The sequence below is a fragment of the Sprattus sprattus genome (assembly GCF_963457725.1).
Source record: "Sprattus sprattus genome assembly, chromosome: 14".
Taxonomy (NCBI): domain Eukaryota; kingdom Metazoa; phylum Chordata; class Actinopteri; order Clupeiformes; family Clupeidae; genus Sprattus; species Sprattus sprattus.
In genome coordinates, this window is record NC_137912.1 from 13,971,602 (window position 1) to 13,986,849 (window position 15,248).

Consider the following 15,248-nt stretch of genomic DNA (forward strand, 5'->3'; position numbering starts at 1 on the left):
ATATTTATAATATATATTTTTTCGTTTTGTTTCCTCTCTCATTGATGTGAGTAGAAGGAGATTGGGTACTGATACCTCATCTTAAGCCTGTGTGTGTGCGAGTGTGCGTGTGCATGCGTGCATACATCCGTGTGTGTGCGCATTAAGACAACAAACATAAAAGTCTGATGCCTTTCTGTGACACCCTGGGCATTTGGCAGAGCTGTGAATGTGGTCTGGCACAGGGCCCGACCAAAACCGGCTTGGGCCAAGCGCTCATCTCTCCTGCTTCTCTCCCGCCTGTTCCTCTGTGTGTGTGGGTGTGGGTGTGGGTGTGGGTGTGGGTGTGGGTGTGGGTGTGGGTGTGGGTGTGGGTGTGGGTGTGGGTGGGTAAGAGAGAGAAAGAGATTCTCAAGGTCGTGTCCTGAATGCTTATGGAGAGAGAACGTCTGCACAAGGTTGATCCCCAGGTTGTGCCAAGCGGCCCTGATGGAGATGTCAGCTTGCGTGAGCGCCGACGTCCGGAGGTGTTAATGACTGACTCAGTATGGAGACTTCTTGACACTCTCCCTGCCCTTTCTTCTTCATTTTTCAAATCTGGCCTCTCTGCTTGGTGTCTTTGCACTTGAGTCATTGGGAGGTCTGTTTCGAAAAGCCTGGCGCACACTGCGCACTCCGTGTCAAACAGTCCCAAAGACAAACACAGAAGCGCAAACATGATGTTGTGTTAACTGTCAGAGATCACAGCGGGGGTTGTTTTTGTGTTAAATCCCCCTGCTTCCTCACCCTGATAGCTCTTGGTCTACTATTTTCCCAACAAGTTTCGAGTCACTCTAACATGCTTCAGGTGAAGCTCGCTCGGGGTTCAAATTGCATCCGATTTGGTCCAGCAGAGAGCTTACCCCCACACCTGGTGAAGCCAGTTGTCGAGGCATGTTTTGGGTATAACCTTGTAACCCTGCAGATTCATGGCATGTGATGGAGACCCCACTCTAATCTGCCCATGAGCAGCACTTTTAGGCACTATCACCCGGCCAAGCTATTTTAAGACACACAAATGACTTCCTCTGAGAGAAGAGGATGCATTGCAATATGTCACACAGGTCCGGATGTTGCTAATGAGCACTGTGTGTGTGTGTGTGTGTGTGTGTGTGTGTGTGTGTGTTTGTGTGTGTGGAGTATGCACACACCTGTGGGACAACTGGCAGGTGTTGGCGTAATCACAGCTTTTAATTTGCGAATGTGAAACTCTGACCACGGCAAAATAATAATCACTCATTAGTGTGGTGCACTAATGGCATCTCTCTTTCTGTTGCTTGCACTCCCTCTCTCTCTTTTCCCCCCCCTCTCCCTCTCTCTCCCTCTCTCCCTCCCTCTCTCCCTCCCTCTCACTGAAGCCCTGTCTGGGACAGCCAGTCAGATGTCACCATAAGTAGGGTTGCTCACTTCTGCTTCAGGCTTCCACCGTATTGTGGTTTAAGCTCACTCCGCTTTTTATTATCAGCGCAGCACCCTCAAGCAGAATCTTCTTAATCATAGCTGGAGTTGAATATTTTGTCTAAATGATATGCAGAGCTTTTTGGGGAAATTCCTTTTTAAATGGTGTTGGCAGGGGTGTATCCGCAACCTGCAATTGCAATAGTGTTCAAGAAAGTATGCACTTACATTTACATTTTTCAGGCTTGTTTTGGACTTAAACATGAACTAAAATCCAGATTCACTACATGGTGTCAACATGCTGAGTTAATTATGCATCATTGTATAGTAATGGACCAAGAATGAACAGTGTTGGGGCTTCTTCTAGTAAAATACTGAGGTTTGAATTGTCTGCTGTTTCTCAAGTTTAGTTATTATGATTGTAAGCCCTGCCCTGGTAGGAGGGGTTGGCATATTGATCTCGCCAAAAGCAATCACTGTCAGCCTGTTTGCCCAGCTGATGTGTTAAGTTTAACATTGACTGTAAGCATGAGAGAAAGGTCAATGCACATATATACTTTTGTAATGTAAATAGTATTTTTTTTTTTTTTTAAAGAGCCTATGGCTTCTGGCAGCCATAGGCCGTTGCCTGCCCTGGCCTTATTGTAAATGTGCCCGTCTCAAAGTTTGTCTAGTATGTACTTTTAAAAAGCAATTGATTCCTTTCCCAATGAACCGTTGTACAATCAAATGGTTATGTGGGCAGAGATTCACACCCTAAGGCTCAGGTAACTGGAGAGGGCTGATTTGCCATTTCAATTATGGTTTTCTCTCTTCAGCTAGGGGAGGAAATAGTACAAGTTAATGGCAAACATTGAGTGACATCTTACCACAGTTTCCATTGTTTGAAATCTTCATAACTGTGCCCGGCATTTGTAACAAGACACGACCTGAGGTACACTTGAAGGGTCTCCTCAGTATTTCTGTCACTCAAAAAGCCTATTAGCAGCCCCCAGCCCCAGGACAGTCCATTCTGAAACACAAAAGGGCCTTTTTTAAATAAATGCTGTACAGCTTTTGCACATTCCAAGACTGTGGTTAAGGAATGAGGGAGAAGAGTTTTCAGTTATATTCAACGAAGCAAGTAGATGACAAGGCCATGTTGAGAGGGCAGATTTTATTCTGGCTTTTGGAGAAAAACATCTCACAGGCGGAGTGAGGGACTGTCCCAAAACATGTCGGCCAAAACACAAGCATCCCTTCCTTCTGCCTACTGGAGTTAAAAGGTGACGGAACTTGATGTAGCTGGCAGGAATTGTTCACAATAGTCCATTTGCTGTGTTCTTGCGCAGAATAATTCTGCATTTATTAGTGTTTACTCATGGGCCTCTGTGCATCGCAAACTCTTGATCTTGTGGCAAAGTTGAAAAAGCACAGTCATCCGTCCAGACCTTCATTGCATAATTGCCTCAGTGTCACACGGGGCTGACGTGATTATTAGTGTCTATTAAGACGTGTCATTGTGTGTTTGTTTGTTTGTGCCTGCTCTTATAGACTATCTGTCCCAGGGAGTGGACCTCTCTGGCATCGACGTGATCGAGAACGACCTGCTGTTCATCAGCCGAGCCCGTTTGGAGGTGGAGAACCAGGCCAAGAGACTGCTGGAGCAGGGCATGGAGATTCAGGTAAACAGGAGCACACACTCGCGCTCACACTCACACTCACGCTCACGCTCACACTCACACTAACACACCGCAAACCCTCACGCTCACGCTCACGCTCACAGTCACACTCACACACTGCAAACACTCACACTCACGCTCACGCTCACGCTCACGCTCACGCTCACGCTCACGCTCACGTTCACGCTCACGCTCACGCTCATGCTCACACTCACACACTGCAAACCCTCCCCCCCCCCCCCCCCCCCACACACACACACACACAAACTCACACACAAACTCACACACTCACAGACTCACGCACTCACATACTCACACACTGCATTCTCTCACACACTCACTCAGAGACACGCACTCAGGTTAGTTCACTTTGAATGTGTATGTGTGTGTGTTTTGGACAGCCGGTCAGTTACGTCTTCAAAGGCACAATTGCCAGTGTTGTGCTGACATGAGGCTCTCAGTATGAGACCCAGCTGACTTGACATGCTTCCATACGCTCACTGGTTTAGTCTTTCTCTTGCTCCCTCTCTCGCGCTCTCGCTCTCCCTCTCTCACGCTCTCGCTTTTTCACTCCCTCCCTCCTTGTCTGTGTGTTGTTGTTTCTGCTGTGTGAAGAGCTCCCCACTGTGAGCACATGCTCATGTATGTTCACAGCATGATCCGCTCTCACAACAACAAAATAAGTTTAAGTTGTTAAGGGACCAGTCACTGCCACTCAAATCTCTCCCATACCTCCGCTCTCTTCTCTTTCTGCCTCTACCTCTTTCTTTTTCTTCCTCTCTTCCCTTTCTCTCTCTTTTTCCTTCCCATTTGTTTGTTTCATCGGAGGGCTTGACCCTCAGTCTAAACGTGTGTCAGCATTCAACTCACTCACTCACTCACTCACTCACACACACACACACACACGCTCACAAACCGAGGAGCAGATGGTCAGCAAAGCCTCTCGCTCCCTAGTCATGAGGCCACAGCCCTCTCAGACTGGCCCTCTGAGGCAGGAGCACGTGTCCTTCACCCGATGGCCAAGCGAGAGGGAAAACGTCCTCAGTAGCCTGGTTCACACAATCCTGGCACAATTAGCAGCTCCATCACTTAGAGTGCATACGACTGCGTTGTGCTGGAGGCTTCACACTGTGGTTTTGGGCAAGGATTCATGGAACAGCTCTACATAGAGCATTAGGGTTTTAGCAAATCAGTAGCAGGAAAGGGGGGGGGGGGGGGGGGGGTTCATGGAAAAGGCACAGTGTGCAGCCCGAACTTTAAATAAAAACAGGGTGTACTGTTTTATATGTGCTTTATAGATAGAACACTGAGAAAAGGGCAGTGCCAGGGTTTACTTAAGCTCTTCTGTTTGATGCCCGGTTGGTTTATAGCATGTCATTATCTTTGAGGCAGGTGTGATAGCAGTAGCCATAGAGGTCATGAAATTGTTACTAGTAATCCAGTATATTGGAAGGAAAAGAACATGGCTGAAATTGGATTTTTTTTTTGTAGGGGACCAGGCATGAGATATAAATGGGTCTCTCCTGTTTGATGGACTGGCATTCTGCTTCATCTCTGTCCTTGTTTGATATGCAACTTTTGGCAGCAGAAGCCTAGGAAGACACCGTCAGGGTGAATAATTGATCCCATATCCGATTCACAACACTCCCCCAGTGTGGACGGCCAGGTGTGAATAAAGCATCACATGGCTTCTTGGCCTCAGAGGGAGGCCCTGGAGACACACAGGCCCTGGGCATGGAGGCCACTATCTGCCCAGGGCAACAGAAATGCCTCTTCCACTTAGCCGAGGCTCCGTCAGCGCTGCATCTTTTATGCCTATTGACAGACTATACCGGGAAGAGCCTTGTGTCGCTAAGTCCCTCTCCTCTCTGGTTACTGTGCTACTAGGCTTGAGCTGTGTTGACCTTTTCATGGCTGGATTCATTGGAAACGGCAAGACAAATGGTAGACGATCATACACACGGACATACACACTGACATACACACTAGGGCTGATCGATTTGGGAAAATAATGTAATTGCGACTTTCTTTTCCCCCAATATTGTGATTTTTTTTAAATTTTATCCTCTTTTTTTTCCAACAAAACGTAATGAATGATTTAAATATGACCAACTCAACATTAGATAAATTTAGTGTCAAATATTTTATGACCATATTGTGATGGACATGTTTAAATCATTCATTAAGTTTTTTTTAAGAAAAAAGAGTATAACATTTAAATATTGCATATTAAATCACAATATTGACATTTGTCTTGCCGTTTCCTATAGATCCAGCCATGAAAAGGTTCCACATTTTATATTTGTATTTAACTGCTCGTTACAGAAACAAGAACAACAAATCGGTGGCTTTGCCACTGTGCATTAAAGTAATTTAAACAAAGTCATTGTAAGTATAAACACAATGCATGCTTTATTTAAACACAAAAATGTACCATTTTAAGAAACAATATTTATTTATAATTTCACTTTTTTAGACCACGCTGTAATCGCGCACGTTTCGGTTAGAAAATCACGTTTTATCATATCACGATTTTATCGCAAATGCAATTCATCGCTCAGCCCTAATACACATAGGTGCTCTGGCACTCTCAAGCTAACGTTCTTCTGCCGAGCACAAAGACAGAATAAAACGCGCACACTTCTCTCGGACTCACTGTGCGTGTCCCCCCCCCCCCCCCCCCCCCCCGCAGTGTTGTTTTCTCTTTGAAGTCCAGCAGCGTTCTTCTTTCTTCTCCTTTTGTGCATGCTACAAGTAGTGGGCTTTCTTTGTTTTCATCTTCATCACACAAAACAAAGTGGCTTTTCCCACAGGAAGATCTTTTTTTCCCAGCTTATTTTCATGTCTTCTATGTATTTATTTGGTTCCCAACCACATATTCAGTCAGATCAAAGCACCAAGGTTTCTCCACACTGTTCTCCTCCTCATTTTTGGAGTGTATTCTGGCTAATTAGTTCATCACAGTCATATCTTCTTAATCTGCATTCTCTCTCTCTCTCTCTCTCTCTCTCTCTCTTTCTCTCTCTCGTGCGCTTTCTCTCTCTCTCTCGCTTTCTCTCTCTCCCTGTCTCTCTCTCTCTCTCTCGCACACACGAGTGTTATGTGCCACACATATTCTTGAAAACGGGTGATCTGCAGGTTCATTTCTATTCTTAGCTCCTGTCTTAGAGGATTGCCGTGACCTTTGCCATTACTCTCCTCAGCGCTCATATCTGCCGACGCCACAGCGCTCATATCTGCCGACGCCACAGCGCTCATATCTGCGGCATTAAATTAAGCGTCATTACATGGCTTATTAAAATTCTGTGTGTGACTGGAAAGTCGGGTATTATCACCCCTCAAAATTCATTTGCCTCCTGGTGTGAGTGAAACATTGCGGATCTGGTCTGAGGTTGCCTGACTCGAAACCTGTTGACAACATTCTTGCAGATATTTATGACTAGAGAGAGAGCGAGTGTGTGTGTGTGTGTCTCAACATTTGCACACGAGCAAAGGTCCTAGGGGCACAAGATGATGATACCTTTCTCCAATATTCTGCACTGATTCTCTTGAGAGCCAGCTGTATTGAGGACGTCTTTCACCCACTCCTGTCAACAATCTCTTAGCAGTCGAGCCGCTTGAGACCGCGTTGGGAGGAAAGGAAAATAGATAAATGACAAAGAAATAAGAGAGCCAAGGAGGAGAAAGGAGGAGGAGAAAGAGAAGGAGGAGAAAGTAGAAATGTCACTTCGCTGTTGGGGTAAAGCTGGCATTATCTGCATCGCCCTTTCAAGTAATAGGTTCATGGAGGTCAAGGGTCGCTGAGGACACCGTTTACCTCCAGGAGAACCTAACATGTGGAGGACAGGAGAATGACTGAGTGGTTTTAAAATTTGATCAGCTCATCGCTGCTCTTTTATTTGTTGTCTTTCTTATTCAGCAGCCAACCTCATACATTTATATAGGTTGCTGAAGTGGGCCAGCCAGCGAGAGTGTGGACAGGGCGTCTCTTAGGGGACCGTAAGGGGAAATTACTTCTGTTTATTTTTTTTTGGCAGCATGGCAGGGAATGGATTCTGATTACAGTGCAAGTACTTGGCTGAGCCATCCTCAACAGAAGTCTGAGATGGAGAATGTCATCTGGGGTCGCGGGGATGTTGCTGAAATTCCATCATGATATGTTTTTTTTTTTTTTTTTTTTCTTTTTTAAACGAGGAACAACAAAAATGTGCAAGACCGCAATAGAGGCAGCATCTTAATAGGCTCTAGAGCTGTCGCATTTTAAATTTTTTTTTGCAAATGATTCCCAAATCATAATGGGATTTCTTATCTCTGTGTTCATGCTATATACATGCACATGTGCACACACACACACTCATGCATGCATGCACCCACCCACACACACACGCACACACACACACACACACACACACACACACCCATACTCTCTTGCACACAGCATACTACAGAATTGTAGCTTCGGTCACTGTGACCTAGAATAGAGAGCTCTGTCCCATTTCAGTCCCAAGGAATGGTAGCATCATTTTTTGTTACAGTTTCAGAGAGCTGAAAGTGGTCTGTTAGATTCCTGTCAAAGACAACATCCCTCATCTCATCTCAACCCCTCTGTTTGCTACCCTACCCACGTTCCTCTGCCATGATGTAAATATAGCCCTGATCTCACCATCCACCCGTGATCCAGGACCTGATTGAAAATATCTGACAGCGGGTCTAACATCATACGTGAGGCAAGAGTGGTGCAGGGAGGGGCTTTTAGTGGCTCATGAGACCACTCTCCCCCAACGCGCACACACACACACACACACACACACACACACACACACACACACACACACACACACACACACACACACACACACACACACACAAGCACTTACACGCATGGCCAAGGCATGGCATGAACACATTCCCCATTGAAGCACCAGCCCTCGCTCTTACCCCCAACACTCTTCCCCATGTCAGTCACATACCACATCATTAAAAGGTTCTTTATTAATTTACCTCTTGCATAGACGCATTCACAGTTGCAGTTTGATTTCAGAATCCCTAATGAACACTACTCAGCATCTGGTAATTGGCAGAGTTGTTTGTGCCAGCGACAGGAGTACTGAACGTCTGGACCCGTGGAGAAAGGGCAGGTCTCTAAATGATAATGAACTGCATGTACGATATACATTATGATAGATGATGTTTGTTCTCAGGTCTTTCAAGGAGCACACAGAAGCAATTAGCAGCCTGTCATCCCAGGCTTTTATGCTGTGACTTGTGAGTCAAGTCATTTAGAATTGTGTCAGGGCTGCACAGACATCAACAGTGTTTTATGTGACATGAAAATGCACTTGAGAGGCTACCTCATGAGGCCCCCAGAATAGATTGATTTGATGTACACAAGTGCCTTTTATGCTAGAGAGAGTGTAATGGCAGCATAAAAGAGCTGTGTGTGTGTGTGTGTGTGTGTGTGTGTGTGTGTGTGTGTGTGTGTGTGTGTGGGTTCAGGTGTGGGTTCAGGTGTGGGTTCAGGAGTGGGTTCAGGAGTGTTAGAGAGACCAAGTGTGTGGTCCTGGTGAATATGTGGATGTGAGTGAGTGTGTGTGTGTGTGTGTGTGTGTGCCAGTGCCTGTGCCAGAGTATATTTCTTTCTCTGTGCACAAACACACATCAGTCTGTATCAGTGATAAGATGACGGGCGAGGACGCACAGGTCAGCCCTGTGTTGAGTCACCGCCACCGCCAGACAGCCCTCTGGTCTGAGCTGGTGAGTAAGCTCCATGTTATATAAGCACCCCCACGGACGGAAATCGCACACATCGATCCCGTCGTCCCTTTTTTCACAGAGTGACTCTCCTCTCTCTCTCACACACACACGCCTCTAATGAATGGGTTGCTGCACAGTGTGATGGGGTGGGGGGAAGAGGCGACAGCACTCCCTCTTCATCCTGAAGTGACGAAGAGGATGATGACGCCCCAATAGAGCCATTGAACAGCTCTGATCAAAAGTGCCACCGCTCCGGGCCAGAGTGTAGAAGCTGATGAGTTAAGTTTGGGTCAGGCAGGGTTTAATACGGACATTGACAGACATTAATATGGACACACTCCTTCATCCTGAAGTGACGAAGAGGATGATGACGCCCCAGTGGAGTCGTTGAAGGGCCCTGATCAAAAGTGCCACCGCTCCGGGCCAGAGTGTAGAGGCTGATGAGCTAAGCTTGGGTCGGGCAGGGTTTAAAATGGACATTGATGGAGACCAGGGTTATGACTGAACGGAGTCGATGTCCAATGTCCTGGCCTCTAGAGGTGATGCTTGCGGGGTCTGCGTGTGCTCAGATTAAAGTGCCCTTTCATGGAAACCCAGCTGCAGAGTGTCAATGCGCCTGGATGAGGCAGGTTTGTACAAACTGGAAGATAAGATCGCCAGGCTAATGGTGCTCCATACAGAGTGGCTAATAGTGAAGATTGTCCACGCAGCACTCTAGACGAGAGGCCTAATGATGCACCACAGAGATGCGTAGCTGATTACTATCTCACTTTCTGAAAATGTACCTCCATGTTCCATTTTCACTTTTTTACATCTGTGCCCTTGGACTGTCGTTCTTGCTCTTTCCGCACTCTCACTCGTGCTGGGAAGTATTCTGTCACTGTTACACAAAAACAGCGGTTCATACACACACCTCACAATCATACCCTTCTAAATCTGCTCAAAACGTTTGCATCTTCGGCCTCCTTTCACTATGATCTATGTTATAGTTGTGATTGCATAGGTCATCTTATGACAGCATTCCAGCAAGCTTGAGTTTACTATGTTTGAAACCGTAGCTGTATGTTTTCAGCCACATGAACTTCAACTGTTCATTGTCCCTGGATCATACACTTTAATGTATCTGAGGCTAAGCAAAGATTTGACGTGATGAAATCACGAAATTATGTGAGAGCAGTCATATGCTGGTTCTTCACGAATCACGCAGATGAAGTGGCAGATCCTTATAAATTGGGCATAAACTAATTTCACTGCAGGTGTGAGACTACAACACACTAGCCCTGTTTACACTATGGGCCAAACCTTGTGTTCCCTTTCCATTATGTACAACGGCAAACTCGGAACAGTACACAGTATTGCTCCAATAAGTAGGGAGGCAGTTTGTTGCTCCATTTTTTTTATATTGCTTGTGGTTTTTCTCTGTTTTGTATGTCTGTCCGTGGGATATTGTACAGTGACCCTGTGACTGACATGTTTGACTTTGGTCACATAGCCCATAGTGTTAATCTATCAGGAACTGCATGTTGCCCAGGAAACATTTTCTGGGCTTTTGCGCCCAGGCTGATGGCCCACCGTGTAAACGGGGCTACTGTGAAAATCTGCAGACATCAAGCATTGATTATCTTCCCTTCCATTGTATAGCTCTGATGTCCTGTGTGTTTTGTGTCTTGTGAAAACATTTTCTCTATCTGCTGGGCAGCCAGCATCAGTGGAAGCATCAGTGTTTTGTACTGAGTGTTTGGGACTTTCCATTGATTTCTCAGTTAGGCAGTTTGGCCCATGTAGCAGACTGTGAAAAGTAGCAGTTCTGATTTTGTTGTAGGTTTAATTTAGTTGGATGCTCATTAAAGTACACTTTCCCAACTTGGATTAAATGGCTTTAGACAGCAGCATCTGGCCTCTGCTAACTGTGTGTTTTAAATGGAGTGTGGCAGGGCCTGTGTTTCTGGACCTCTCAGTGGAGGCCGACGCTCTGTGTGTGTGTGTGTGTGTGTGTGTGTGTGTGTGTGTGTGTGTGTGTGTGTGTGTGTGTGTGTGTGTGTGTGTGTGTGTGTGTGTGTGTGTGTGTGTGTGTGTGTGTGTGTGTGTGTGTGTGTGTGTGTGTGTGTGTGTGTGTGTGTGTGTGTGTGTGTGTGTGTGTGTGTGTGTGTGTGTGTGTGTGTGTTAAATTGAGTGTGACGGGCCTGTGTTTCTGGACCTCTCAGCGGAGGCCGGTGCTCCGTGATGGGAGGTGACTTGAGAACAGATGGTCTCCGGCCTGTGAGCCTTGCCTGCTTTTCACACCGCAGTCGGGGTGTGTGAGTGTGTGTTGCCATTTCTCTGCGCCTTGAGTGCTCATTCTGTTTGTATGTCTGGATCTGCGTGTGTATATGTGTGTGTATATTTCTGTATTTCAGCTCACATTACTAAGCAAAACAAAAGAGGACAAAAAGATGACAGAATCTGTGTTATCAAAAACATTTCTTTCAGTCCTTTGAAATTTGTGTTAGCTTTTTGCTGCTGTCCGAAGGGTGCTCCATTGAACAGCACTAGCCGCTTTAAAAGGTCATCTTGTTGCCCCTGATATTCACAGTTCGTCTGTTTTAGGACCAAGTGCTGGCGTAACCTTTACATCAGAGTCCCTCGGGACCTGTGGCTGTTGGAGGATGAAATTTGCCACCTTTGAGGGCTTCCAAAGTCCTGCACAGCAGTTCACGCTTTCAAATCATCTGCACACTTGCACTTGCCCTGTCACTGGCGCAGTCTCTTTCTCAAATACCTCTTTGTCAATTCTTCCTCAATCCTCCATTAATCTAATGTCACCCTTTCATGCAGGCTAACGTCATCTTGTACTCGCATGCTAATGCACTTTAGCATACCATTTACCCACTTTCTTTCCTGCTACATTGATTGGCACACTGTTCTTTTCACTCCCTTATTCACTTCCTCCCTCCCCCTGACCCCCCCCCCCCCCCCCCCCCCCCCCAACACAGAAAGGAGGATGGGTGTCATGTGCGCCTGGCTGTGAGTCCCATAGGCTGTCAGCAGGGGTGCCTCTGTGACTCAGTCCACAGTCCTCCAGTGCCCTGCCGCTGGTGGTGAGGTGTGAGGCTGAAATTGAGTGCGCCTGAGCCTGCTGGGAGCACAGCTGGTGCGCTTACCTGCTGCTCCGGTCTGAAGAGCTGCCATGCGGTTGTTGTGGTGGTGGGTCTCTGCAGATGCCATTACATCTGGTTTTATTCTCGTGGAGTTCAGAATATTTAAATCATGTTGAGACGCTGGGTCTTTGATTCAGTTGGGCTCTTCTCTTTTGTTTCTTTCTCCTTTCATAATAGATATACGTGTATTCCTCCTATAATGGTTCTGCTATTCTGGCAACGTCATAACTTCCCTATCAAGCATTTAACTTATTGTTTCACTTGGGCAACGTAACATCTTATAGTCTATAGTCAACAGTAAATGGCAGGGACGTACAACATTATCAGCTCAATCGATGGATTCGTTCCTCTAAACTTCCCTATCTAAAATTTGTACTCAACTGTTGTTTTTGTTTCAAATACTTACCCTGTTGTTTTTATACTTATGGGTAAATGACATTGATCTTTGGAATATAATGTAGTACTATCTATGGAATAGTATGTTTTGGTCATCTAAATGAATGCATATAGCTCTTTAGACCATGGCTAATGTCCTCATGGTCGAAGAAATGTACTGTGCTTTATTTGCATGGTGCAATAGGAATCATTATGGATGGAGTGTCACTCATTTTAGACATGCAACGCTTGCCTGGCATATAGAAACAGCAACAATAAAGTGAACCAACGGGTTACGTGTCGTCTGCTGCCAGTGCAGAGAACACTTGACTGAAGCCCCATTCATGGGAATGGAGAAAGCCCAGATTTAGCGCAAAGTCTGGAGATTGACAGATGAAAGACCAGATAGCAAAGGGAACAGCGGAAGCTTGAACAAGGTGTCCATATCTTGGATACTGTATCCACTGAGTGCAAGTCATTTCTTTTCCTCTCTGTACATTGAAATGTTCCACTCCCTTGATGCATCTGCAAAGAGGTGAAATTTCACTCAAGTTACCTCAGGACTCCGGAGTTGCATAATAAATGTATTAAACAACAACAACAACAAGCTCGTTGGGCTCACCCACGTCCCAGCAGGTTAGAGAGAAGCACAGGCCCTCTCTCAGAGAGTGAGGGAGCCCGGGCTCACTCCTAGACTGCAGCAGACAAGAGAGAAACTATATAAAACACATCGCACAAGGTTTATATAGATAGAAGTTTATGTAATGCTGACACAATAAATGTTTAACATCTCAGTCAAAATACTAAAAGTCCTCGACTGAGCTTCTTGTCTTTCAAGGATGTCTGTTGTTCCCAGGGTCGAGAAAGCACATTTCGACCCTGTCACTACTGAGCTCACCCAAACATGCTCTTGCACATATGCAGACTAAGTAGCACCTAATAATCTAAGTTACACACACACAGAAACACAGAAAAGCCATGTTCCTTCTTACATGTATGCACATGATTCATACAAGGTACAGTGCCGCTTGAAAGTATGTGAACCCCTTGAGCAGTTAAGAGTTTTCTGTTGTTTTACCATGATTTTTCAAAAAAAATTCATCACCAATTTTCCATAGATGTAATGTCAGGTTAATGTTTATCAATTGCATGAACTTGTTTAGAGGGAATTGTGTGAGTAGCCAAAAAATGACATGAAACATGGTATTAGTGTATGTGCAAAAGTAAGTGAACCCCCAGCTGCATTGGTGAAGTCAAGTAGGTAACAGATTCGGTGAATCACATTTGGGTGCTTAATTAGTCAATTAAGCAAACCAATCAAATGAGACATTGTTAGGAAAAGGTTTGAGCAACACAGATTAAAGGGAGAGGAAACCAACCAAACTAATGTAGTGCCAAGGTGTACCCAGATAAATAATGCAGAGAGGAAAGGAGATATCCAAGGACATCAGGAAGAAGGTACTGACAGCCCACCAGTTGTTTTGCAGAAAGCAAGCCAATCCACTTTTCCATGTTGATAAGAGCATTGAAATAAAAAAAAATTATGGGAAAAAATGTGCGCTTAATCGTGATTCATTTTGAGTTAACTACGACTTTAATGCGATTAATCGCGATTAAATATTTTAATCGTTTGACAGCACTTCTATTAATACAAGGCACTTGTTTAATATATTCTGAAGTCATAACAATGTTTCGAAATTATCTCCATCAATGAGTGCCTCACTGCAAATGTTTACCCATCAGTAACATACCAACCCTGGCACGATGAAGAGGGGGTGTTACTATGGCAACTATGGCAACTATGGCGTTTTCACACACACCCCTTCCAGTGGTTGCCCGTGCCCCAGCGACGTTCACGACAACCAGATTTAACGCCGCACAGAAGTGTGATACGAGGGGGCCATGGAAGTGTCAGAGAGACACTCACACCCAAACAAAGTTGTAAGGGGCTTCAGGCAACCCTTCCCTTACAGAAATGGCAACCGCTCAGAGGGCTCCAGAAGAATGGGCAGCCAGTGTGGCCATGTGATGCTGTTGATCTCCCTTTCTAGCAACCACTGCCTCAGGCTTTGCTTTGTTTAGAGATTCATAACTGGAGATGGATGTCATTAGGCATTATCATTCTCTCTTATATGGTTATTAAAGGGTACCTTTCACTTTCTCTCAATTCTGAATTCTCAATCAGGGTGTGGCTATTTAGCTGTTTAACACATCCCCCTTTCCCTCTTTCTAAAAATGTTTTTCTCCTTCTCACCCCCTCCTCTCTAATTTCTGCTCCCAGAGAGAGAACTGCTAGAGGACGCATTTGGCTGCTGGCCAAGTTTGTTGTAATGGAATTATATTGTTTTCTCAGCAATAATGTCTTTTGATGTTGCTCAGCGTAGTATGTGGGCCAATTTGCCAGGACGTGTAAGCTGTGCTTTCTGCGCACCACGGGGTAGACAAGTGTCTTGAGCTGGAAAGTGCATTGCTTGTTTTCCAAGCTCTTTCCACACAAAATGTGCTGTGTGAGATTCATGCACAAAATCCTCTCCTTCCATGTTTATTTGTGGATGGTTTTTGTTATCATTTTGGCTTTTGCAAGTGATTGTTGAAAAACCTCTTCATTTTGGCGCTTGTGATGATGGAACATGATGGAACATATTGAATCTGTGAAGGCTTCACATTTTGCTTGATAAAGTTATTTTTTTTTCTTTCCCTGTGGTGTCTGAGCCTTGTGTTAGACACATTTGGGATCCTTAACCCTGTAATTAATCTGTGGCATTCATTTGATTTTTTTTTTGCTGTATAGTAGTAGCAAATGGATGAGGAAGGGACTGGGAGCTTGAACCGGTGTGTGAGGTTAGCCTGAGTTTGTTTGGTTTGACTAATGAAATTGACTGGGTGACTCAGTCTCTTATGCCCC

The 15,248-nt window shown here is 45.3% G+C and overlaps 1 protein-coding gene across 1 annotated transcript in view; it reads left to right on the forward strand.

Moving 5' to 3' along the window:
* Nucleotides 1-15,248, forward strand: part of cog5 (component of oligomeric golgi complex 5) — a gene marked incomplete at its 5' end in the record, with an annotated part of 82,447 nt that overhangs the window by 25,955 nt on the left and 41,244 nt on the right. Inside the window, one exon of the mRNA XM_080851779.1 lies at nt 2,950-3,080. Within this exon, the coding sequence (XP_080707905.1) occupies nt 2,950-3,080 (131 nt within the window). The remainder of the gene's footprint in view (nt 1-2,949; nt 3,081-15,248) is intronic.